General features: G+C 44.0%; 1 protein-coding gene across 2 annotated transcripts in view; it reads right to left on the bottom strand.

The window, feature by feature from the left end:
* ADAMTS18 (ADAM metallopeptidase with thrombospondin type 1 motif 18) overlaps nucleotides 1-27828 on the bottom strand; it is a 282250-nt gene that overhangs the window by 55114 nt on the left and 199308 nt on the right. For both annotated transcript variants that reach the window (XM_069216991.1, XM_069216992.1), the window contains 4 exons: nucleotides 23224-23396; nucleotides 12039-12169; nucleotides 11805-11928; nucleotides 430-674 (listed from right to left, as the gene is read on the bottom strand). In XM_069216991.1, the coding sequence (XP_069073092.1) occupies nucleotides 430-674; nucleotides 11805-11928; nucleotides 12039-12169; nucleotides 23224-23396 (673 nt within the window). The remainder of the gene's footprint in view (nucleotides 1-429; nucleotides 675-11804; nucleotides 11929-12038; nucleotides 12170-23223; nucleotides 23397-27828) is intronic.

Genomic DNA, 27828 nt, shown 5'->3' with positions numbered 1-27828 from the left:
CTATCACAATGCCTGCCTTTCACAAACATTTTTCCTTCATAGATAATATAGACTTTTCCAATGTTCCTATTCATGTGGCTAATCAAATTGTGTTTTTTCTATCAGCTTCGTACAGGATTGGCTGTGAATTTAAAGAAGTGTCCCAAGCTCTCCAGGAAACTATCTAATTACAAAGTACTCAAGATACAGCGTGCATTTACTTGTATCACCTCTCATTCAAACTATGGGATCTCCTTAATATTTTAATCCCGGAATAACGTTAGTGAAATGCCTATATAAAGCAGCATGAACTTTCAGCAGGACGCTGTGGCTGAACCCTGCTATCTTAAAATCTACCGTTTGTGTGGGAGCCGTGGCACTACTGTGCTGGGCTGTCATAACTAATTCCGTAATAAACATCAACCGCCCAAAGGAGAAGAGAAAGCTTACTTCAAAGACGAGCGTCTCATTAGTCGGTCCAGTAGCAAACAGGCTTTCTGGTTGGTTGAAAGAGCGCTGGTAATCAAAGACAGTGCCCGCAAAGGAGAACTTTCGGGGCCAATCAATGGTCCAATCACCAGTGAGATAGTACTTTTTGTTCAGGTTACGCACAGCGAGGTAACTGGTGGAGATCTGAAGCTCATGGACTTGAATGCTGCGAGCTCCAGCTGGCACTGTCACGACTGGGTAATACTCTGAAACAAGAATGGTGCAACAAGGTGAACTGAAAATATATTCTGGAAAAAGTTAAAGGCAAAACGTGGTAGCAAGAAAGAAACAGTGTCCAGAGCACCAAATACGTGATTTTGCTTATAAGTACTAATATTTTTGAGGTTTTATATGCTGTGGACTAGAGTGCCGATCAGAGACCAGTGTGTAAAATGTATATACACATAACATATGTTATCACTAATTTAGAGGCAATTGAAGATACAACATCCTTCACTGATAGATGAATAAAAGACAAAAGACATTGGCCAAGGACACACAAGTACCATTGAGCCGTATACCTATAGCAGTGACAAATGGTGATGAATAGGAAGACAGTGCAAGAGGTGAAAGGAGGCTCACTGCATTAGGTAAAAAAACTATGCATATAGAAAGGGAGATTGTCATAAATTGCCAATATGATTGGAGATGCGAAGAAAAGTGAAATCAGTGTCCGTTTTTTCAGCAGGGCAATAAAAGTTAATCAAAACTAACCTGGGGCTGTATTACAAATGTGGGCATTTTCCCTATTTGTGTCAGGCGCATCTTTCAAAAGGTGACCCCTGTGCAAACAAGGAGAGTGCACTGTATTAGAATTATCTGCCCCCTAAGCTGTTGTGAACCCACGCTGCCCTGGGGACAGCACATTCAAGTGATACACGGAGGGGCTTTGATCTCTGTGAGAGATCCTCTTGCAGGCGAGTGCAGTGAGCGACTGCACCCACCTAAAAGGGGATCTCTGGGGTCCATTGGACCTCCTTCTCCCCTCTAGAGGGTTGCCATCAGGGAGGTGCACTGACAATGCACCATCATTTTGTGGCACACTGTTAGTGGTCCCCGTTATGGCTTCTTTGCCTTTGTGCCTGCCTCTATAATACGGCTGGGATGCAGAGGAAAAGAGGTTGCCTTATAAGCGTGGCCCAATACAAATGAGGGAACTCCCTCTGATGATGTGTGTTAGCGCTATCTGTATTACAGAAGGGGCCACATAAGTGTCTGTGACCCTGTCTCTAATACCAAAGTGTCCTGGGGGTGTGTGAAGCAGGGGCAAATGCCCACTGCACCCCAGGTACTATGGGTAATACAACCCCAGGATCGCAGTACCTTTCAACATGTCTGTGACTAGTTTGAGCTCTCTTTGATACTTGGTGGCAGAGGGGCACCTCAGTTGACAGCACAGCCCAAAGCTTTATATTTTCAGGCACAGAATATCCTTACTATGCAATAACGTGATTTGCTCCTAGGATCACTTTTAAATTGACCCAATAGGGAGTTTATATGGCCTGTCTCTAAACATTGCATGCCCACAAGTCACTGTCCTCTCTCCTGTGTTAACCTGGAAAAGCCTTGCATCCGACTGCCTGTAAGCAGTGATCTAATGTAGTTCAGTCTTCTGTTGCTCTGAGGTACTACTTAAAAAGTGTTGGCAACAGCTGCATTCTCCGGTACATGCCTGTGGATTACTGTTTATAATTCCGGGATAGACTCTTGAGATTATTCACATGGCAGTATGTGTATCACTTCAAGGTTAGTTATATAGAGCATTTGCCACAAATACCTACATCTAGATCTTGTCATGGTCTACCGGTCCTGGGTAGAGTCTGTGTAACATTTCCAATCAGTCACAACAATCAAAAGAGCATGCGTTCTATCTCTCATTCCTCTTCCTGGTGTATGAAGCCTGGGAGAAGCAACGTAAGGCTGGATAAAACCACAGGCACAATGCCAATGAGTCACTTTGCAATTCACCACTTTTCTATCCATTGACTTCTTCACATTGTAGCATGCCTTCTGCTCCCTAATACTTTGCCATGTGTATAAAGCACTACGTACTAAGTAAATTCAATGACAGATCAACACAAACATCAATTCCATATAACACACACATATTAAATAAATAGATCACTAAATGGATCTTAAGTTACAAATAGACGGAGAATGCATTTTGCTGGTTTAATTTGCTTATAACACTATCAAGAGCAATGTCAAATTCGGTAATATTCAAATTAAGCCAGTATACTTTTCAAGGTTGTTACCATTCTTTTTAGCGCAGTCATCATCTCAGATAAACAACAAAGAGATCAGATAAAGCAGTTTTGCCCAACCTGTGTCTATGGGAAAATGTGTTTGTACATATGGCCCTAAGTGAGTTAGATAAAAAGGGACTCCGAATCGTCATGGACAATTAGCAACAGGTGGTTTTCAAGAGCAGACCTTGTAATGTATTCTCCAGTAGAAGTTCTAGTACAAGTAAGTTCACAGCCCCTCAGCTATTGATCAATGTAAGTCATAATCAATGAGCTGAGATGCATATTTAGTAGACCCAAGTGAAATTTTAAGCAAGTGGGAATTAGAAAAAGTCAGTTTAGTATTTTCACATTAATCTTTTTATGCAAAATTACTGAAACTTATGTGTTTACGTCCCTTTGCGTAATTATGAGTAATATGGCAGAAAGATCCTACTGCAGGAGCACAGGAACAACAAACTTAAGAAGTGTGAGCTGCTTGTGGCTGCTGCTGCTCCTGTTCTGTTGCATTTAGAGTGATTTCCTTAGTGCAAAATGCATCATTGGGTTTGTTTTGGACGCAAAGGTGCGTTATGCACTAAGTAAAAAACGCTAAACGCTAGGTTATACCTCTTAAGTAACTCTACATAGTCAAACGTAATTTTGCTGAAAATTTCCATAATTATACCTCAGCAAATTACCCGAGTTAAGCCCAACCCTAATATTAAAATTAAATATTTTTTACTTTGCCTTTGTCATATATCCCGAAACTCTATCCCTCTGCTCGATATCTGTCCCTAGGTGTTCCTCTATACATTTTCTCATTCTACTATTATGAAATGTGTTAGCATGTAACTACAGTCACTACACTGCCCTGCTGGAAGTATAACTGGTTGCAAGTATTAAATCAGATGCAGTCACTTGTCTTTAATCTGGTTCAGACTTTTGATCAGTCCATTCCAGATGTCTGCCCCTAACAACTGAATGAACATGCTTCCATGTGGCTTACAGTTAAGTCTGACCTGAGTCATCAGTTTGAGTTGCAGGGATTCACTGTTAAAGTCACTGTGTAGTTCTAGAAAAAATGTCTAGGAGCATGAACTTCATACTCTCAATATTCATGAGACAGTGAAGGACTTTGCTGTCAGAGCAACGTGCCACTATTTCTTAATGTTGAAACAGAGTCTAGCGGTGCTATTTTGTAGGTATTATAATTTCAGACAGCCTATCTTTATGAACCCTGCATAGATGATGTTGAATACATTTAATCTTGACTTCACTGGGGCTGCTATCAATTTGATGCAACATGACAAATGGAACAAATGGAGAGCCTAAACGTTTGCAGCAGGCATAGAAAGGATAAACTCTTTATAATATTCTGTATTAGGACTGCAACTGCATTAGTCTTATTTCAGAAGCATGTTGCTAGGCCCTCAAAGTCATACCTGAAACAGAACAGCAGAACGGCATGTGGGATACGTCAAAAATGGCCTACGAGGGTCTTGACATGGTTTGCTAAAAATCTCACTCATTTACAGTTCATCTGCAGGTCTGCCGTACCCAAAGCTTTCATTCTGCTGGCCACCAGGATCGGCCAGCTTGCGCAACAAAAACAGGTTTTGGCAGATGAAAACGAGCTTCTGTTAGGTCTCTACGGATGCAAATTAGGTGAACAATGTCCTCTTTCTCAGCACCATACAGTCTAAACGATGTCACACCACCATGTGTCCATTCTGGCTGATCCACCTTTGATGGCAGAATCCCTAATCGTAAGGCTAGCAGTTGATGGTTCAAGTGAACCGGGTGTGCCAACCTCAAGTACAGTGCTGGCTCCAAACTATTATGATTATGCATTGACATCCAAGCATGAGACCGGGCTGCAAATTTACACTTGTCATTCAATAACCATTGCAACTTGGCATTCTATTCAGTGCACAACAAAAAAGCGGATATGATAAATTAGAGTTTCATAGATGTAAAATGTGTGTCTCTTGAAGAGAACATTGTAGGTAATCACTGTATACTGATTATGGATCATAGGCTACAGAATGCCATAGTGCAATAACTAGTGGGCTCCGGTGATTTTTTCTAATTTTTAACCAGGTTTTGATTGTATAAAACGTTCTTACTAGCTGTTGCTGCCTAAGGCCAAATTCTAGTCTGACTTGAGATAGTGATGCACAACGAGGAAGGCAAAAGACTCTCTTATAGATTTTAATTTGTTGCCAGTCCAAAATTAATGAGCCTTTCCCATGAAATGCAGCACTTCCATAAGCTATTCTTGGAAGGAATTTTGCAGACATGACAGACATAAGTGGCTTAAATGAAGGCCTATTCAACTTCTTAGAAAGAGCACAAAAGACAAAGGTCGAGCCTTACATTTCCGTATAATATGTTGTTTGTGCACCGAGAAGCTCAACTTGTTATCTATGTTGAGACTCAAATATGTATAATAGCAAAATTCCTCTAGCATTGTATTATTTAAATTGAGATTAGGGGCAGGGCCAAAGGTGTTCCACATGGACATGGTTTTTAATTTGTTAACATTAATTCCCAGTTTGTTGGCTATAGCAAATTTGGCCAGTGATTTGACTAACCTCTGTAGACCCACTCTTCTGTAACTCAGAACAACAATGTCATCTGCATACAAGAGATCCCTACGTTTGGTGAATGTGAGCTAATCTCATCTAGCTTAGGGGACAGAACGGCCATGAAAAGATTAAACAAGTGTGGGGCTAGGGCGCACCCTTGCTTGAGGCCAGTAGTTGTTGAAATCTTCCTCGATAACCTTGTACCATCTGCAAGCTTGATCTGGACCCAAGTTCTTTCATACACCATTCAAATGGCTCACAATATTCTATCATGCAGCCCCCATCTTCTTAGCTTTCCACATAGAAGGGATGTGTCTACATGATCAAAGTCCCTTTTAAAATCTATAAGACATAAATGCATTTTTTTCTTAAAGCGCCTAGATTTGTCAGCTATGACAGTTAATGCTAATATGTTAATCATAGTTCCATAACCCTTCCGAAAGCCAGTTTGATTTAGTGGGACACGGTTGACAGAATTAGACCATTCTACCAAATCATCTAAAATTAAGGAGGCGTAATACTTAGCTAATGAATTGATTAGTGGGATCAGTCTGTAATTGAATGGGTTTGATCCCTCCACTTGAGTATTGGGTTAATGATGGATCCTCTCCAACTATCCGGAATAGTACTACTTAGTTCTACTTCAGTGAATAAAAAGTGGTTTAGACCAGTATTCCGGATCTGACTTAAATATAGCCTGAGGAAAGCTGTTGGGGGCCAGGTGCTCTATTTCTACGCCCCATCCTGATCATTTGCGCTTCCTCCTCTGATATTCCTCGAGGGGAATACAACAGATCCTGGATGTTGCTTATTTGAAATTTCGACTGGGAGTTTACTCTGTTTATCCACTCTTGGTTGATGATCGTGTTAGTCAAATAAACTTACCCAGCACAGTCAAAAATGTTACTCCGAGGCTGCAAAGCTCGATGGACCTTTTCATGAGCTGTAAATTTAATCATGATCTCATCATCTCGCTGCTCATCATGAGGATCAGAGAAAGGGAGCCAAGTCAACTCATTTTGCAATGGGCAGTGCTGGATGTCATCTGAAGTGGCTTGTAGGTTTTGCATCATTACCTTAGTTGACGCTAGTCCCTGCGTTTTTCTGATTGAGACTGACCTCAAAGGAAGCTTGGGCTTTAAAAGAGGTTCATTTAATTTAACCCATGTTTGAATAACCTGATCAGAATGATATGTGAACTTGACATGAGACCACGGTGTGTTATTTTGGCTTCTAGGTTTTGTTTCCATGAGGCCAGAATGACCCCATGACAATGACTCACTTCCCAATGCATCAGACTGTTTAACATCCACATGTTCTGTTGATGTTGATAAAGGCACTATTCGTGAGCCCTGCATAGACTGAACTAGACTAGACAGCTGTTGTGTAGGCGACTTAAGATCCGCAGATTTTTTTGAAGAGGCAGGTCAGCCTGCACCGCTATCGGTGCCTTCAAAACTGGTGGACTTGAGTGCTGCAATTCCCCCACCCGAACGCTGACTGATTTGGCCAGGAGGGGGAAACTGTCAGATGAATACCATTGCAGGTGAACTGTGCTGAAGCATTCGTTGTTGTTGTTGTCTGTGAAGATTTGGAAACTGTAGGCTTTTGAAATTGCCTTGTCGACGAGGTGTGCTGCGGCTTCGGTTTAGCCACAAATATATGATAAATGTTACTACCAAGATCACCACGAGAAGGGTTCTTCCTCGCCTTCCTGGCACGTTTACTCTGTCTTTTAGTTAGCACCTCAGGCACGGACCCACAAGGTTCAGCTACCTGAGTTAATAAGGGGACTGCAGGTTGAGTCATCCACTTGATGTATTGATCCTTGGAGTATCGCAAGGTTCTGATTTTGCAGAGGCAGGTCTTTGAGCTTTAAATTTACAACTTAAATGAGCTGAAGATGTTAGTGGATGATCCACCAAGTTTACAAGTTTACAGCTACTTGGGGAGGGTGCAGAATACTATGTGCTTTAGACAATTAAACACCAGGTTTGAATTTGTTGTAGTCAGATTGGGCTGTTTGACTAATAACATAATTAGCTTGAAAACGTTTTTTATCACTAGTTCTTAACGCTTCCAGAATATTTGTTAGAATAGCTGGCAGAGTACTCAGTTTATCAATAATTGGTTCACATTTGCGGACACCTTGTTAGTCACTGGCATGTTTCAGTGTTACAATAGTGCTAGTATAACGCATCTGTGATGCAACTGGGTTTAAATTGATGTTGTTATGTAGTTGCTGCGGACTGACTGACTGGTTGATTAATGACAGGTTGGTTGCTCCTTTTCAAAATCAGTCCCACAGGTCCCATAGACGTTTTGCAGAGCTATAAATCTGTGAAAGTGGGAGCAAAGGTTTGCTCTGGATTGGTAAAGGCACTCAAGTGACACATGGAGGGGAAAGTGAATGCCTAGGCATGCACCATGTTCAGCCGCTGTCAATCACTAACATGAGCACCCTCACCTGCAGCTCCTCTCTCTGTTTTCTCAGCTCTGCAGGGACCCCAGAACAGGAGAGACTTTCCAGCCCAGGACAGACTTTCCTGTGGGCAGCTTACATTCAGTCTGGTCTGTGTCTTGCTCGGGCTATGTGCTGCACCTTCGCACCAAGCCGCACCGGGCTACAGTGCTCCTTTGTGCGTCGCTCCCCTGGCTAGCACAGCAGCACAGTACAGCAGCAGGGCTTTGTGCCGCACTGGGCCACGCCGCTCCTTTGTGCCCTCTGGCATCAGTAGGCAGGAGCAGCAGCAGGGCTCCAGGCAGAGCTCCACGCAGGGCTCCAGGCAAGCTGGTTGCAGGGCCACACAGCAATGCAACCTTGGCTCCTTCTCGACATCTGTGCGTCAAACGTGATCTCACAAACTTGCGACCTCAGCTTCTGCTTCAGCCTCTGAAAACCAATGGTTATCCGGTACAGGTGAGTGCTTCCACTCCTGGGTCGGATTGCAAACTCAGTGCATATGTTTATAGCACACAGTGAAATGGGAAGATTAGATCATTCTGATGATCCTTATTTGACTTAAGAGTTTATTTCACTATGTGTGAAAATATGTAACTTCCTTCTTGAAAACATTTCTTTCAGTATTTTCTTGATAACAGATTAAAGTGCTATTTAAAGAAACCATTCTGGATACATGCTGCTCCTGGAGCTCAACTAGACCAACTACCTCTTGCAAATTAATTAGTCCTTGAGAACTAAGCAAAATATCCCTTCCTCATGGATGTGAAGATGACATATCATTATTTGACTCAAACAGCGTATACAAAGATTTAACTAAACTGTCCAAATTATTTTCCATCAATATTTTGCAGGACTTAAAATTGATCAAGGAATTGATTTTAAAAATAGAATCATGTTTATCAGTTTTTTTTATTTTCTGTTAAATGTGCATGATTGAAAATAACAACTGTATTCTAATAATGCTAATGAAAATGCAAGGTTAGGACACAGGTCAAAAATGGCTTGAAGTGAAGCAGTGTCGTCTTCCACTTCACCATCATATTGTGTCCATAATGAGGGACACCAATTGAAAGTTAGATGGTGAGAGGACCATTTTGCCAGCAGAAAACTACCCGCAGTTGCAACGAAGTCGTAAAAATAAAAAAAAAAGAACATGTGGGGTCTCTTGCACTTATTTTAATAAAGCCCCAGATGGGCCAGGGCATGAAAAAATTAAAGGAGGGGAGCACAAGGGGCCCCCCTTCTGGGCTTATTTATGCCCCATAGACCACCACCTACCAGGGGCTTTAATTCAATAGTGTATGTGAGGGAGCTGCATGTCCCCCCTGTGCCTTGAGGACCACCACCTCCCAGGGGCAATTCGTTGCAAGTAAGGGGAAGAATGCAGCCCTCCCCTACAGCCCTGGGGACCGACACCTCCCGGGGGCTGAACATTACCTTTATGCAGGGATCTGCATGGCCCCCGCAGCCGCAGTGACCACCATCTCCCTGGGGCAGAAAGAAAATGATTAAATGGGCCTGGCGTGGACCCCTGACCCTGGGGACCACCACCTCTCTCGGTCAATTAACTGCAAGTAAGGGGGGCGGCACACACCCCCAGCTCTGGGGACTGCCACCTTCCCAGGGCTCAATTAAAATAATGAAGGGGTCGATTAAGGACCCCCAGCTCTGGAGACCACCATATCCTCACGGCAAATTCAAACATTGGAGGGGGGCCGTGCGGCCCCCCTCATGTAGCCATACATGGTCCTGGTAACCACCACTCACAGGGCCCGCTCCTGCTATTTCCCCAAAATAGCTGTTTGCTCTGACTTGGTGGGATCTTTGACAGCTCCCACCAAGTCAGAGCAAACACTCCAACCCCAGCAAGCGAGAGTTGCTAAACAGCAAAACAGCTAAACAGCTCTCGCTTGCTGGGAGTGGAGTCTTCCTCATCTCTGCAGGCAGGGAAAGAATTGCTCTCATGTAGAGGGAGCTGCATGTTTAGCAGCTCCCTGTGTGTGAAAAGAATGCCAGCTCCTGCAGGAGTCTGGGAGCCAGCCGAGACTGTGTTGGCCTTGAGGCTTCCCCTGTGGTCTGCAACAATGTTGACAGGGTGCCCTGGGGGCACCCAGGTGACATGACTGGGCCCTAGGTGATGCAGTCCCCAGGGCTGAAATCCCCCCGGAGGGGGGGGGTTAGTTTGGACCCCTGCTCCCAAAAACATGTTTTGAATCAAGCTTAGTGCCATCATGTAAGGCACCCATCTCCACGTGCTGGATTTTAGCTTGGGGGGGATAAATATGGCGCAAAGGCCATAACTTCCTTTTCTGGACAGGAACGCCTACCTTACATCTAATTGACGCAAGGTAGGTTTTCCCCTCCAGAAAACGACGTAAACTCCATAACTTGGTGCTAGACGTGTCTAGCACCAAAGTATAAATATGGAGTTTGTTTTGCGCTGAAGTATGGTAAAAATATTTACGCTAATTCAGCGCAAAACGAGTATAAATATGGGCCTTAGTTTTTTAATGATATTCTATGTTTTTTTAAATGTCAAGTAATATATAAATGCTTTATACTAATACACTCCCCCCAATATGCACCCATCCCCATGCTGAGCATGGCTTTTGGCCATGCGCAGCAAAGGTATAGTGTGTAAGTGAGTGATTTCTTTCTTTCCTATTGGGCTTCGGATCCTCAGGTCTGCGGGTCTGCGAAAGATCCATGTCCTTAGATATGCAAATGTTTATTTCTTTAATAACTCATAAATTACTGAACAGATTTGCACCAAAAACACTAAAAGCACAATCTGCACACCAAGATCTAGCTTTCAGCCAAATTTGGTGTAATTACGTTCAGCAATTAGGGCTGCGGCTGTGTCAAAAGTTTGCAAGATCCCTACAGACATGGATTTGGGAAAAAGCGTTTTGGGACCTCCCTTTTTCTCTTCCCCCGCTTGACAAATCACCATAAAAATGTCCACACAGCAGCTAAATTGAGTGGCAAACTAGTTTTGAAAAATGTGTGAAGATTTGTCAAACAACGCTAAAGTTAATAGCAAAACAAAAAATGTTCCATCCATCAGAATAGTTGGCCCTAATCATAACTACCTACTGGCTATCAGCAGTCATATATATATATATATATATATATATATATATATATATATATATAGATAGATTTACATTTTCCTAAGGTGTGAAAGAGGTAAGAGGGATGTCATACAAGCATGGCATCTTTTTTCTACTATCTACCAAAATTACTTTTTAACTATTCATTAACAAGCAGTTAAATGCAAAAAGCACAGCATTCCATTGGTTTTTATTAAGCTAGTTATTCCACCTGAAAAACTTAGGAGTAACTTAAGAGCTCCTACAGCAACCTTAGCTCTGCCATTGCTTCATTTTTTTTACAATAAGGTGGCAATAAAGTAGCTTTTCTGCCTATTTACAAAGTGACGCAATGCATGAATTGCACAACTTTGTAAACCAGTGCGCCACATTATGCCTGTAACAGGCATAATGTATGCAAGAGTGGGGGCCTTACAGCGCTAGGAGACCCGCAGTGAAATTTAAAAGATTTCACTGTGCCATTTTTGGCATAATTTTTAATGCCTACTCAGAATAGGCATTAAAATGATGCTCCCATTGTAACCCATGGCATCCTTGCACTTTTCCGCACTAGCATCAAAATATGACGCAAGTGTAGCAAAGCGCCACAATAGTGTAAAATCTTTTGACGCTATTCTGCTAACAACTGCCATAGTGAATTGTATTATAAATGCGGCACAACCATGATGTCGCTAGGGGCCAGTAGGGGGTACAAGAAAAGTGGCACATCATAGCTGATGCATACTTTTTCTTAAATATGGGCCTTAATTGTGCAAAGCACTGTACTCCAAAATTGCATTTTACTAGGTCGTAAACCTTAGGCATCATCAGTTTAATGATAAAACAGAAAAGCATAAGTTACCTGTGTGACATTGCTTAAGTAATTAAACTTAGCACTAGATGAAAACTACAGCAAGAATGGTGATGTATATACTATAGAAACAAAACCTAAAGTCTTTCTTACCATTAGCTCTATGTTGATTCAAGTACTGCCCTTTAAAGAACTTGCACGTTGAATTATCACCATTACAAACTCCACAGGCATCGAAAGCAGCATTGGAGCCAAGTGCACGATCGCATCCCACCAGCTGCAATAAAGAGAAAAAAGGAATAATAAATAATACTTCCTGAAAATGATGCTAAGACGAACAAACACATTTCACATACCTATGCACATGTGACAAAATATTCCACTTACTTCACATCGCCCATCAATACAGATGTCATAACTGCTCTCAGAGCAAGGTGTCCCGTCTTTCACCTTGTTGGACATGGCAAAGAAGAAATCAAAGTCTTCTGCAGCACAGTACAGTTTGCATTTATCTTCATCTGTCATTAAGTAAAAAATGATTTTATTATTTCATTTGTCTGGGTAAAGCTATGTGACGGCAGCCCTAGGCCTCCCCAGAGTGCATAGAAATACATATGGTAAAATAGTGAATTAATGTAAAGCCTACAGATAACATAGCACATTGAGTCACACACTAAAAGCAAATACGTCGTTCATTGCAGTTTATGGGTTCAGAGGGCACACTTTGTATTGTCAACTAGACAAGTGACATATAGATTTTAAACATCTTTATTTGATTCACTTTATAGTAATATTTCAGAGGATCTTCATTTCCAAGAAATAAGTACTTGCCCAAATATGTTGCGCTTCATCAGAGTTTTGAACCAGTTTATCAGTTTAATAAAATAAAAGCACTGACAGCCATTACACCCTTCTCATCAACAAGGACACATTCTAATACCAAAGATAATTGAATGTGATTCATGTGTTTTACCACTCTCATCGTATGTATAAAAAGCAAACGTGATATAACTAAAAGTGTTCTTCATGATCAAATTAAGTAATCTACAAATGATGGAGATTAATTAGCCCGTTGTAGCGAGATAGCCTACATTCCATTCTGTGAGCTCAGCAAAAGAAAGTACTCTGTTATACTGACAGACTACAACCCATCAAGTTTGGTGATCACCACCTGTATGAAGGGGATCTCTGTGCATTCAGAGGAGCCACAACCAGATTTGCTCCACTGAAGGCACTGAAACTTTGCTGTATGGGTGCCCGAGTACATTGGAACATCTTCTCAAAATAAGGTGACGTTCTGAGTTACTTTGACCAACCGCCCGATTTCAGTCACTTTTCGGTCAAAAGGTTCCACTGATGGAGCCACAAGAGGCAAAAACATGCCAGTTCGCCCAAATCTAAATAGACCAGGTGAACATGGAAATTGTCCAACAGGACCCTCTGCAGTAGAGTAAGCTGTCTGTGAAACTTTCATTTAGACTCTAATACTCATAATGTTATACAGTACAAAATTGTTTCAAAGTCCTTATGAAGTGATCATCGTTGGAATTAAAACGTCTGTCATCTTTGCACAAACATTTTGAGCGCACAGCTTTGGGCAATGTGTCCAGAAATACAGAGATAAGACACTTTGGGCCTGATTCTTACCTTGGCGGTCAGCGGAGAGGCGGCTGTCGGACCGCGAACAGACCGGCGGTCCAAAAAATGGCATTCTGACCGCGGCGGTCACCGCCGCGATCGACCGCCACTTCCCCACTCCGACCGCCACGGCGGTCATGACCGACGGGCTGGAGTTCGCACACTCCGGCCCGGCGGTCGACCCAAGACCGCCAACCGTATCATGACCCTGCTTACCGCCGCGGTTTTTGGCGGTCGGGAACCGCCATGCGAACCATGGCGGTAGGCACTATCGGGCCAGGGAATTCCTTCCCTGGCACTGATAGGGGTCTCCCCCACCCCCCACTGCCCCCCACGAGTCCTCCCCCCACACCCTCCACCCCCTTGCCACCCCCCAGAGGTGGTACGAACCCCCTGCCCCCCCCACCCCGACATGCACATACACGCACCCCGACATGCACGCACCCCCAACATGCACATATGCACACCCCCTACACACACACATACACAACGGGGGCACATACCCGCACACATACATGCCGACATGCGCACCCGCCGAACTACACACATTGCCCAAAGGCACAGCAGCACCCCCCGCCCGCATGCACGCACTCACACACCCCCTCTACACACCCCCATGCACGCACACATCACACAACACCCCCCCACCCCCTCCCCTCACGGACGATCAACTTACCTTGTGCGTTGGTCCTCCGGGAGGCGACGGGAGCCATAGGGACGTGACCGCCAACAGAAGACCGCCAACAGAAGACCGCCACACAGAAATGTGGGTCGTAATTCTGGGGGCGGTGTTCTGCTGGCGTGGCGGTGGAGGTTGACCAGTCTCCACTTTCCCGCCGACCGCCAGTGTGGCTGCTGGCGGTATTCCGGCGGAACGCTCCCAGCGGTCGGAATACGCGCAGCGGCATACCGCCACGGTCGGCGGTCTTTACCGCGGCGGTAACTCGGCTGTCTTGCGAAAAGACCGCCAAGGTCAGATTCAGGCCCTTTGGTTGCAGATTACTTTTATCAAACATTGGAGCTTATTTACAAGCCCCTAGCACCACCGAAGCGTCACTTTCAGCGACGTTCCAGTGGCTCTGTGCCCATTTCCACATTACAAGGCGGTGCTAAGCCACTTTGTATGTTTAACTCCGCCTTGTAAGTATGGGCCCCAATGCAGTTTTCTGTGCAGAGGGGGTATGCAATGGGTGTTGTTGTGGGTGTTTTCACGGACCACCCATTGCTTTTGACACTCCCCCAGATTTACGAGAAATCATAAACCTGAGGCATCACCAAAAACTAACGCCACACCAGGGGTGGCGTTAGAGTGGCACAACAAGGAGAAATACTTTTATTTTTTCTCATTTTTGTGCAGCACACATAGAAAGAGCAAAACATCATTAATGGTTATTTATGTGCAGGAAGGTGAAAAAAACCATTAAATAATGACAATTTGCTACTTCTATGCACACAGAGGTAAGCCATTGTCATTAGTGATTGTTTATGTACAGGAAGGAATACCTTCCTGCACATAAACAATCACTCCTTGCAATGCAGACTCCCTTGCACTATCTTGCAAGGGTGCCTGCATTGGCGCTAGGTAGCTGATTTTAGCACCAGTGTAGGGGGAGAGGATAGAATTGTGCTTTATCTTGCAGACATGGCACATTTCTGCCCTTTCCCAGTAGCACAGGGTGGTGCAGCAAAATACTTGCTGCACCGCCCTGCGCCACGGGGGCTTGTAATAAAAACTGCTGTTTAATTTGTTAATAGTTAAACTGTAAACATAATAATAATGCTTGAACGTTTTTGCTATATCTGCTTCTGTTACATGCAACATGTTATATAGTGAGGCTGTCTTAAAGTGACATTTCTACTTTCTATGAAATGCAGACATTATTTTTTTCAGTTGCTCCAAAATTCTTAATGTTAAGTATTTCCATTGGTGTTTCCACATCAAGGACACACTAGGTTGTCTGATCAGGGGTCAAACAAAAGAGCTCTGCAAACTGTCTTAGGACTTTCCTGCAATCAGCATGCTGTTATGCATTGAGGGTGTCAGAAAAAGACACATCATTTACTGAACCATTTTGGGGATTTTCTGATGGTAGGTATTGGAAGGGTTCACTTTGCTACTCCTGCCCTTCATCACCGTGACCATGAGCATGTTATGTCAGCACTGTCTTGATATGTCTTTAGGTAATTTACATGGAGAACTGGTTGTGGACCCCTAGGGGCGCCTACTTTTACCAGGTAGGTAACTTCCCTTTTCTTCTCCAAAATGGTGTAGGGTGTTGTTCACTTGTCCTGGAGCACTCTGGGAGCCACAGGCTCCAACATCCACACCAACTGACCTGGCTGGTACTCAACCAGTGCTGACTTCTTGGCTGTCCTCTAAATTCTTGCTTTTTTCAAGTTCTCAGCCATGCACTGAAGTAGGCCCAGCACATAGTCCACTATGCCCTGCTTGAGTTGTTTGTGAGTTTTCTCCCAACCTTCCCTCACCAAACGTAGAGCACCCCCTTAAAGTATGGCCAAACAGATGTTCAAAGGGGCCGAAGCCAACCCTTTCTGAGGCACCTCTCTGTAAGCAAACAAGAAACATGAGAACAGGAGATCCCATCTCCTTCTGAGTTTTTCAGGGAGGCACATGATCATGCCTTTCATGGGTTTGTTGACCCTTTCAACTAAAACATTTGTCTGGGGATGATATGGGGCAGTGAAGTTGTAGCTCATTCCACATTCATTCCACATAGCTTTTAAATATGCAGATATGAAATCTGTCTCTCTATCAGGGACAATCTCTTTAGGAAACACTACCCTGGTGAAGATACCAAGAAGGGATTTTGCCACAGTAGGGGCATTGACAGTCATGAGGGAAATTGTCTCTGGGTACCTAGTGGCATGGTCATCTACCACTAGAACAAATCTGTTTTCAGGTGCAGTGGAAGGGTCAAGGGGACCAACAATGTCAATTCCTACCCCCTCAAAAGGTATCTCAACCACTGGTAGTAGAATTAAGGGGGCCTTTTGTTGTCCCTGTGTCTTGCCACTGCAACGGGTATGCCATGTGCTAAGGTCAGAATAAACTCTCTGAAACACTTGGGGGACTGCCACTCTCCTGCTTGCCCCTGGTATGGGATCCCTGGCCTCAGTGTACAGGAGCCCATCTTCCCAATAGACCCTGTGTGTTCCACTGACATCTCTCTCATCCTACCTTGTAACTTGTTGCCTAAGGCCTTCAAGGGTAGGGCATGTTTTTTCTTTGCAATAGGTCCTCTCTGGTGGGTCCCTTATATGTGCGAGCTCTGCCAGATCAGGCCAGGCTCCATAAGCTGCCATTCCCTCCTCAGGCATCATGGCATATTCCCCAGGCAAACTCTTCCCCTGCTCCTGTGACCTCTTTGAAGCTGCCTTAGCAGTCTTCTTGCCCTTTCTTTTATGCTCTGACTCTTGAACCATTATTTCAGGCTCCAAGCACTCTTGACTTACCTGCTGTGCTTCCTGTGCTCTTGCTGGCACACATACATACTCAGGGAGGCCCGGCATTTCCGCATGAGCCCTCCTTTCGACTTCTGCCCATGCTGAGGTTTACAGGTAATTTCCAAACAGACACTACATTGAGGTGGCAGGGGACACAACTACCTTCTTTGGCCAGTACCCCCCACCCACTCCAAGGTTCCCAAGTCCATTGGATGGAGCTTAGTCAGCACTGGTTACCTGGGGATTGATTCCTGGTATGGTTTGTTTGGGGGAAACCAGTCTAGCTGCCACTAAAGTGTCACTGGCACCTGTATCCGTTAAAGCATCTATCTCAAAATCCCATTGATGTTAGGCCTTTGTCTGTACTTCTCCCAGCTTATAGGTAAGACTTCCAGGGCTTCAATATCTACCCCATCCAGGTAAACTAAAGCAGCCTCAGTGTATCCTCTGGCCTCTCCAGAGTTCCCCTCCACTCCCATTCCTACGGACTGTCCATCAGTGGGGGGCTTTTTGGGGCATGCTGCATCCCCTTTCTTATACCCTGACTGCTGACAGTCAGAGCATACCCAAGTCCACTTAGGGTCCCAGTTCTTAGCTTGATACCCCTTCCCTTTGGACTGGGAAGAGTCTTGGGCCCACCCTCCTGAGAATTCTGAGGGCCTTTAGAGAGCTCCTGCTTTTTATCCTTGGTATTGCTCACCTCTTTCCCCTACTGGGATGCCTAAGCACACTTCTTGCGGTCACTCTCACCTTGGGTCTTCCTGGACAACCTGGTTCTGGCCCACTTGTCAGCTATCTTCCCCAGCTCTCTGGGAGAAGACAACTTAGAAACCACCATATGGTGTTGCAATTTCTCTGTGGTACAATAAGTTAAACTGTGCTCTTCCAAAATTAAACTATACAGCCCATCATAGGTATCCACCTCAGTGCCTTTTACCCAGCCTTCCAGTGCCTTACCTCAGGAGTCTACAAAATACACCCAGGTCTGGTTATGACCTTTCTGGGTTTCTCTAAACGTGTCTCTGTACTACTCTCTGATGAGTCTAAACCCTTCTATCAAGATCACCTTCATATTCTGATAGGACTCAGCCACATCCTCATTGATGATCAGAAGTCTGTCTTTGCCCTTCACTGAGAAATATTCCAACAAGAGGAAGCCCCAGTGCTAGTGACCAATCCTTCTAATTTTGCAGGCCCTGTTAAAGACTGCAACGCATTTATCAATGTCATCACCATCACTAAACCTAGGGACTATACATTTGGACATCTTAGGGTCAAAGATGTTTTCTTTTCCCTATTACAATTGTTTCCATAATAATCTTTGGGTCTTAAGCCTAGCTTGACCTTTCTCTATTCTAAGGCTAGTCTTTTCTACTCAACTTAGCATTTTCTCTCCTTCTGTGGCTGTTGCCAATAGGGGGTCTACTAAAGGGACTTCTGTCATTTCCCACTGGTGAAGGGAGTCCAGGGAAGAGTATTCTCTTTCTTCTTTCCCATCATGGAGTTTGGCTTGGGCATCTTCCTTGACCTCATCAAGTTCACCTTCTGCGGAATGGCTCTATATCTCTAGCATGTCGTTCTCATAGAGGCTGAGGGCCTCCTCAAGCCTTTTGTAAGTTGCTCTGTAGCCTCACTATGTACAAGACTTAGACCACTGATCTTAAGAGCTAGGATGACAGACAAGTCAAGATTTCTGTCAGCCATTATTTTTCACTAATGTTTTCCTGAAAGCTTGGACCTTATTAAAATGTTTTTTAAAATGTTTTAACTTTTGTCTAAATTTCGGAAAACTTTAAAATGTTATGTTGCTTTTGGAATGTGGATCTACACAAGGCCCTAACAATTCCAATCAAAACTTGTTTAAATAAATCTGAAATAAATAATGTGGGTCTAATGACAACAGTGGATTTCTTCTGCAAAAGATTACTTATGACCAAATGGTACTGCAAAACACAAGTTTAGGATCCCACTGTTGTAACACCAGTGTGGGAAAGTGGAATATTATATAGTGAGGCAGGGTAAGTCTCACTATGCAATACTCACACAATACCCCAAACTGGGTCCTTTGGATTCACACTAATAAATGCCTATCTCAGTCCTAGTAGTGTGGCAAAGAGCAGTCAGGTTTTACTAGAGGAACACTTGTTAAGCATTTCAAAGTACCAACATGGATAAATGACACGATTCAAAAGATATCACCAACTTATAAAAATTGAGAAGATTTTTTAATTGATTTAGACTCCAAGAGAAAGACAAACAGATATACTGAAGCAAAGTTATGGATTTTAGGGTGAAAAATATATGCATACTTTACAAGCTGTCAGAGTTTACCATTGCAGTAAATGACAAAAATCACTATTGACAATCAGTCACTTGAAGAGTGAGTTCAGGTGAACCCGCTGAAAGTTAAGGTGATGCGGGCCCCACGACCAAACTTCAACACTCAGGATAATTTTACCTGGCTTGTGGGGCCCAAGTGCAGAGGTAACCTGGCTGTCCATGGTGCTAAACGCAAGTGTTGCAGGTGCTGATAAATCACACTTGTGAGACTCAGTCACTTGCAGATCGGGTTCAGGGGAGCCCACTGAGGGTTAAGGATGTGTGAGCCCCTGTACCAAGATTCTTCAAGCAGAACAACTCTACCTAGCTTGAGCATATCAGGTGCAGAGGTGCACTTGGCTATCTTTGGAGCTGAACAGGAACTGCAGGTGCTGGCTTTATCACTGAGATGGTCCCAATGAGGAAATAAATGCAAAAACTTGACAACAGACCCAATGAACTGGAAGGTTAAAGTTGCAGGGGTGTTCCCTCAAGGTGCAATATCAAACAAAGGAGTCAGTAGCCAGACTGGCCACTTAAAAATCTTGCAGCAGGGAAACACAGTGCTTGGATATTGCTTTGCCCTGGAGTCCAGTAGAAATCGCTAGTCAACTGAAACTTGCTGGAGGTCAGGACTACATTTCCCAGAAGCCACAAGCCAATTGGTGCAGGTGCAGGGTGGCTGCCACAGGTGCAGGCTTTCCTGCCCTTTTTGTATAGAGTCCTGGAGATGTAGACATGAGTCTCTTCGTTGTCCTTGTTCACAGTTCAGAGCAGTTATGAGGTTCTGGTGTCAGCGGTTCCCCTTAAATCCCAGATTTAGGGGTATTATGGGTGTGGGGCCACATGGCCAATGGGCTACTAGTTCATGTGGTTAATTCACCCCTGATGTGCCACATCCAGGGGTGTGTGTTACCTTTTCTACCCAGAACCATCTATTTTGACAGTTTTCAAGATGGCAAATCCTAGGCTATACAGACCAGAAAGCCCACCCTAGTGGTGTGGTTAGCCTTCTGGGGTGTATGCCTCCTAACTACCTAATGTTCCCGCTTGCCAGGTTGCAAATGTGCCTGGGGCAGAGGGATGGCTTTGTCCTCCTCTGGGGAACAGCCTACTTGCATATCAGAGGCAGTGTGCTGTATTAAGCTCACCACCTTGATGTGACGCTTCACTAGCCTTCCTGCCAGGAAGGGAGGTGACACATCCTGCCCAGGCAGGCCTTTGTTTCTGACTCCTTGGGGGGAGTCAGAATCCTGACTTGGCTGCAGCAGCTGCAGGCTGTCAAATGGGGAACATAAAATGCTGGGGCAACCGGTGGGCTGCCTCCAAAGTAGTCACCTGGGTGGATGTCATTTTAAATCTGACTTCAGATTCAAGTCCATAATAGAGTTCGCATTCTTGGGGCTGCCCGGGTGCCAACCCATGTTATCCTAAAGACCGCTGAGCACTTATAGCAGTCTTTACTTGAAAAAGCTACTTTAGGGACATACATGCTTGCACATATATGTCCACACTTTCAATGTCATGCACCATGTCTTTTGGGCTCAGGAGGACTACCTTATGGGTGACTGCCATAAATTAAAAGCAGTGCCTTGCCACACATGATGGGGGCAGTGTTGAGTTTGAGCAGTTTTCACTGCTCCTTTAGTCTGCAATGGCAGACCTGTTGACATCTATTTGCTTGGGTCACTCAGGGGGGCACAATCAGTGCTGCAAGCCCTGGTGACCCCTTTAACACCCATGCCCTGAGTGTCACTGGTACCATATACTAAAGGCTCACAAAGGTGTTAAAGGCCTTGCCAATTGGGGTTACCAATTTACACATATCAAATGTAGGGAGAGAGCACCAACACTGGAGCCTGGTTGGCAGGCTCTAGTGCACATTCAGAATCATAACCAACACCATTGGGACAAAAAGTGTGGGGGTGACCATATAAGAAGGGTACTTTCCTACACTCTCCAACTGTTTTATATCAAAATTATTCAAGTCGGTCCATAGTATTGGTATACCACTGACTCCAATTAAAATAGTTGAACAAGAATATACCTCTTGAAGATCTGCCTGAGGCATGATTCCATGCTTTTATTTGGTGTCTTTGTGAGTGCCATAAGAGTTCTCCCACCTCCTGTTTGTAAGGCTATACCTCAATTGTGAATCATCCTATTTAAAAAATAATTCAAAGGATGACATAGCAGCTGAACAAATCATTATTTTGTCAGGTTCAATGTTATGTTCCATTTTACAAAGATTCACTTCAATTTAAATGTAGGACACTGGGGGGGGGGGGCATATTTACAAGCCCCTAGCGCCACCATAGTGTCACTTTTTCTGACACTCTGGTGGCACAGTGTGCCAGCTCATATTTACATGGCCACTCAAAGCCATGTTGCATGGCCTTTCATAGCCTTGTAAATGAGGCCTCCTTTCATGCATTGCTGTGCGTGAAAGGGGTGCTCCATGGCTGTTGCTGTGGGTGCTCCCACACAACATCCATGGAACCTGATGGATTCCCAGATTTACCAGGGGTGGCGTAAAAGTGCAAAACAAGGAGAAATGCCTTAATTTCTCCATGTTTTTTCCCTCTTTATATGTATGCTGCATTCTGCAGCACACATAGAAAGAGGAAAATGTCATTAATGATTGTTTATGGGCAGGAATTTGTCCTTTCTTAGAATTGGCCCTTCCTGCACATAAACATTCATCTCTGCAAAGCAGGTACCCTTGCATCATGGTGCAAGGGTTCCTGCAATGGCCCTAGGCTGCCAATTGTGTGCCAGTGCTGGGGAAAGTGCAGGGATGTATTGTATTGCAGTAAATATGATGCATTCCTGTACACTGCTAATGTTGCAGCTTGGCACTGCAAGATGGCTTGCGGTGCCGGGCTGTGTCATTATTTTGTAAATATGCCCCTGGGTATCTTCTGCCTTGTGTTGGGTACAGAATCATGGCCCACCTATGTTTTTTTCTCAACTCATGCAAAACATAATTCAGTGAAGTACTATGCCATTAAAGCATTCTCTTCCCAAGCTCTGACCTGCCTCCTGGGTTATGAACTTCCCTTGACACATCCTCGAAGTCTATAAGCTTTGAATCATATTCTAAATAACTATATCTAGTTAAATATGACTATTTATAAAGTGCTACAGTCACGCACCAGAAATGTCTACCTGCTATCCAGGCCTTCGCAGAGTTACTCACAGACATTATATGAAGGCTGAAGGCCTATCCAATCTGAGGGTTATACAGCATTGCCATATAGCTTTATGACGCTGGTGCGATTAAAGAAATGAATGATTATATGGAGAGTTCCCAAGATTTCAGCATTTTGTTAACCTGAGCAAAGTTCTTTCAAGTCCCATTACAATACAATACAATACAATAAGTAGAAGAGGGCTGGTTTCATAGCTCGGCTGCTGCCACTCTGCAAGCTCTCCCACTAAATATCATCGAGATGGCAAGGAAAGCATGGGATTGCAGGCAGCAGAGTAAAAGGAGGGTAATGATTAACATATTGTTTTACACAGCACAGAGTGGCAATGGTTGTTGAGAGAGCTTTAATTTGAACCCGCTTATAAACCAGCCCTAGCGTAGCTCTTTTATATAATGTTGCTATATCTCTGAACTGCACAATGTTTTAAACTTTTTGAAGGTCACACAGTTGAAATGTGCTACTTCCTATGAACACCCCCAAAAAATCATAAAATCAGTACTTAATTAATGCCTGTGTATTGGGGTGCTGGGCATCTGCACTTATTTCGTAACACTGGAACATATTCATGGAAGTCCACTATATATTGACACATTAGCAAAGTCCTTAACAATTCATATATAATTAAAACATAATAATACAATGCCAGTGTGCTCTCGTCATTCTTACGGCTTTGGGTCACCTAGAACAATCCATATTGTAACATTTGTAGACTGTAGTAGTAAGTAGATGTCATTGGTGCTGTTATCTGTTAGCGCTGGCTGGGACCTGAGATGCTACAAGCAGAAGTGGCCTCCTGGGAAGTATTTTTGGCAGTGACACTTATTGTTTTACCAACTAAACTCTGCATACAAATAAATAGCAATTCGTGCATAAATGTGTATAAACCAAAATCCAAATCTAAGCTTAATAACAGACCCATTTGCTTTTATTTCCTTTACCTTCAACTTTTGTATACGGTTTCCACCTGTAGTACCAGCCACGGAATGGTTTACTGTTGTATTCAGCACATTGTTGTGCACGAAATTCCACACTATTAGGTGGGCATGGCTGAATATTGCAAAGTTGATAAATGCGACTCGACCCCTGACAGAACTTGCCGCCATATTGTGGTCTATGGAAAAAAGAATGTGGAAAAATTGATAAATGCATTTAACATATAGAGACAATCTGTATTTGAGCTCCCTTTTACTGGTGGTGGCCATAAGTCATAACAAGCATTTACAATGCAACAGGTCTCGCGTTTGCTCATGTTAGAGCTGATCGCGTTGTAAACTCCTAACCCGACTTTTCACCTATCGGGCAAAAGTGCATTTATGTACACAACCCGAAAAAGTGAAATTAACTAAGTAAAGCGCTCGACTTCTGCCAAGTGAGATCGCGCTCGTAAATTAGAGAAAAAGAAGTCCACGAGCCCGATGGAAAACAGCGAGCCTCGCATGTTTTCTGTACTTGGTCGCTGCGTTCGAGGAGGGCTAGCCACCGGAAAAGGCATGACGTATGCTTGCCTTCGACTAATGAAAGCAAGCAGATTTTATTAGGCAAGCCCACAAACCAATAAAAATCACTGACGTGAAGTTGACAGGGCTCTGAGCCCTTTTCTAAATACAAACCGTCTCGCTGCAATACGCATGCGCGAGCGCATGCAACGCAGGCTCGACCCTAAAAAGCACATTGATTTATACTGCAACAAACATATAAATATATATATATATATATATATATATATATACCACAGAGCTAGAACCTCACTGTTGGAATAACTGCCCATGATGCATATCGCGAAAAAGTACTTCTCCCTCAAAACAAGCCCAAATCGATCATCTGGAGAAGCTCCCTCTCTAATTTATTGGCAAATATCCAAAAACTCTTCAAATATGTCACCTATATGTCACTTCTATACCATATAAAAACACAGTGATAGAGCCCTTTTTGTTCAAACTTGTTAAAGTTCAGCAAAGTTTATTTGATGTTACTAACATCTCTCCAGGCAATAAACAACAAGCATTGGCAAAGCCAGTAGGCCTGGGTTTAATCTTCTATTCATGGAGGGTAAGCAAATTGAAGCCAGCAGGAGTGGACAGACAAAGCTCTTTCTTTAAACCAGTCCCTTGCACAGTTCAATGAAAGCAGTAGAGCAGTGTTAAACAGATACCCCCAAACAGCCAACAACATAAGGAGAGAAATTAAGTATTCTCTAGACCAAGGCAAGACGTGATTGACAAAATCTCAGGCTATTGGTTGAAAGAGGGTGGTCAAAGAAAGACAATGCTTAAAATGGGTGGATCCAGTATACCACTCTATGTATATAATAAGCAATAGGTGCGCTTGACAGATATACTTCTGAAATGTAGGCCTACAAATATACAATGTATATTGCCAGCATTGACAGGGGACAGTCGGCAAACTTAAATTCCTTATTCCTGTGCAGTAAATGTGCTTTATGCAAAGAGTACTCACTTTTATTCCATATTGTCTGGTTTGACTGGGTAAAAGTACTATGTTTTTGCATTTTTCACCGAAGGTAGGCAAGCATATTGCTAAGCCTAATTACCACTGGGTAGAATGCTAGTTTCCATAACATATTCTAGCGGTAACAGATAGACTTCTCTGGCAATGGTAACATTTGATTGGCAAAACACTCCATCAAGTTACTGTTTGCTTACAGTAACCTCATTCACATTGGTGTGTGCCCTAGGCATCTACCCCATCCACTGACAGCACTGTCCTTACGCAGCCCCAATCATTTTTTTTTGTAGACATCCTGTGCATGCCATAGGCAGCATAATAGATGTGCTAAAACATGTCTGTCAAGGTACACATCAGTGCATCCCTGAGGCCAATGAATATCGAACCAGAGCAGCAGAATCCAAAGTGCTACCCCAGCTTCTGATAGGGCTATGCTTCTAGTCCTATCAGGAAGATGGGAGAGGGATTGAGGTGTGCCTTATCCTTTGTGCCCTTGACTTTGCTGCTCTGTTTGGCTCTGTGCTGTGAATCATGCCTGGTTTTGATGTTTCAGTTCTGGATTCCTTCCCTGCTGCTTCCATGGAGTTGCCAGCAAAGGCAAAAAGGTAAATAAGGTAAGGTGTGTTTGTGAGTGACTGAGAGTGAATGAGGTTGAGTGACAGTGCGTGTGTTCGTTTAGTATGCTTGAGGGTGTCAATGATAGTGAAAATGAGAGAGAATCAATGAGAGATTGTGTGAATAAAAAAGGATCTGAAAGTGAGTATGAGGGAGTGAGTGAAGGAGTGTCAGGGGGTTGGAATAAGTCATGGGGCGTTGTGTGAAGGGGTGAGAGTGAGGCGCGGTGTAGCTTTAAAGTTAAATTATGCAGCAGATTCTCAAGAGCCCAGAAGCCTCAGGAGCCTACTAATTAGTTACTATTTGTAAAAGCAGATTACCTGCAAATTAGTATTTCAAAGCAGAGCACTTATTACTCCAACTGTTCTGGGTGAGGGTCAGTGAGTGTGTTTAATAGCATTTTTGAGTGAGAGTGAGAATCACTGAGGGTGCATGTATGGTTACATTTGTGGGTGGGTGACAGTGGGTAGAAGTGAGAATGAGTCAGAATGAGTAAGTAAGAGAGTGTATGTTAGAGTGAGTGAGTGGGAGGGACAGCAAATGAGAAAGAGAGTGAGTATGAGTGAGAGTGTGTGACTGAGTGTGAGTAAGTAGGTGCATGTTTATTACTGTGCCTGTGAATCTGCCGCTGTACATGACATACTTGAGATAATTATTGCTTTATGGGGGCACCCAACCCAATGTAACTTGATGTCACTGGCCTATTGGAGATAACTCTTGGAATAAGGGAGGGCACCCTTTGCAAAATGCAGGCCCTGGCATAATGGAAGTGTTAGACTTGGCATCATTGGCATGGTCTCCCCTAACCTTTTGCCTCTACTTCCCAGGTTGTTTTCTGTGTGCTGGACTTTGTTTTTGCTGTTTTGTTTGCTCTGGACACTTTACCACTGCTGACCAGTGCTAAAGTGTAAGTGTTCCTTGTATACATTATATGTGTACATTGGCTTATCCATGATTGGCATATTTGATTTACTAGTAAGTCCCTAGTAAAGTGCACTATAGGTGCTCAGGGACTGTAAATCAAATGCTACTAGTGAGCCTGCAGCACTGGTTGTGCCACCCACATTAGTAGCCCTGTAAACGTGGCTCAGACTTGCCACTGCAGTGTCTGTGGATGCAGTTTTGAACTGCCAGTTCGACTTAGCAAGTGTACCCACTTGTCAGGCCTAAACCTTCCCTTTTCTTACATGTTAAGCACCCCGAAGGTAGGCCCTAGGTAGCCCCATGGGCAGGGTGCAGTGTATGTTAAAGGTGGGACATGTACCTATGTGTTTTACATGTCCTGACAGTGAAATACTGCCAAATTCGATTTTCACTGCTGCAAGGCCTATCTCTCTCATAGGTTAAGATGGGGGCTGCCTTTAAATATTCTTAAAATGTAGATTCCCTTTGGGAGCAGATAGACATGTGGAGTTTGGGGTCTCTGAACTGACAATTTAAAAATACATTTTTTAGTGAAGTTGGTTTTTAGATTGTGTGTTTGAAAATGCCACTCCTAGAAAGTGGGCATTTTCTTGCTTAAACCATTCTGTGACTCTGCTTTTTTGTGGAATCCCTGTATGTGTCAGTTTGGCAGCTGGGCTGTTTGCACCTCTCCTTTAGACAGTGACACAAAGGGAGCTGGGTGTAGCCTGCATATCCTGATGAGCCATCTGGGCTGAGGGGAGGGGAGGAGTGGTCACTTACACCTGAAAGGGCTGTGCCTGCCCTCACACAATGCAGTCTCCAACCCCCTGCTATGTGACTGGGGCCTGGCCTGGGAAAGGCAGGATCTTAAAAACAACAGATACTTCTCTTTGAAGTAGGCCTACTTCAAAGGCAGAAAGGGGTATAAGAAGAGCACCCAAAACCCCTGAAAAGCAGATTACGTCTGGAACTAAGAGGAACCTCTGCCAAGGAGAAGAGCTGGAGAAGCTGGAGGAGAAGTACTGCCCCTTTGCCTGTGATTGTGCTTTGCTGGGTTGGCCTCCAGTAACTGCTTCTACCTGAGAGAGGACAAAGACTGACTTTTGTGTGACTTCCCACTGGTGAGGAATCTCCAAGGGCTTGAAACTGAGCTGGCCTCCTGTTGTTGAAGTCTCAAGGAGAGCAAAGACTTCTCTCTGCCAGCACTTGGGCTTTCTGCTGAGACCCCTGCCTACCAAGTGGTGCCCTAACCTGTCTCTGGGTCCTTGAAAGGTGCAGCGGGTGGAAAAGGAAAGAAATCCACGCAAAGACCGCTGTACGGGGAAACATTTGATGCACCACCTGCTTCTCAGCTGAACAACAACGTGCCACCAGCCTCACAGCTAAAACCGACGCTTCACCTGCATTGCGGATGGGAGATCGATGCAACTCGGCTGGAGAAATGATGTGCAACACGCGCATCGGCTGATGTTAATGACGCAAGCCCCCATGCAGTGCGGTTTCTTGACACCGTGTGGCCAGATTTCGACGCAACATGGCTGGGCGTGGAAAATCAA

This window comes from Pleurodeles waltl, chromosome 12, assembly GCF_031143425.1.
Source record: "Pleurodeles waltl isolate 20211129_DDA chromosome 12, aPleWal1.hap1.20221129, whole genome shotgun sequence".
NCBI lineage: Eukaryota > Metazoa > Chordata > Amphibia > Caudata > Salamandridae > Pleurodeles > Pleurodeles waltl.
The sequence above is the reverse complement of the archived record's forward strand: the minus strand, read 5'-3'. Positions and strand labels throughout refer to the sequence as shown.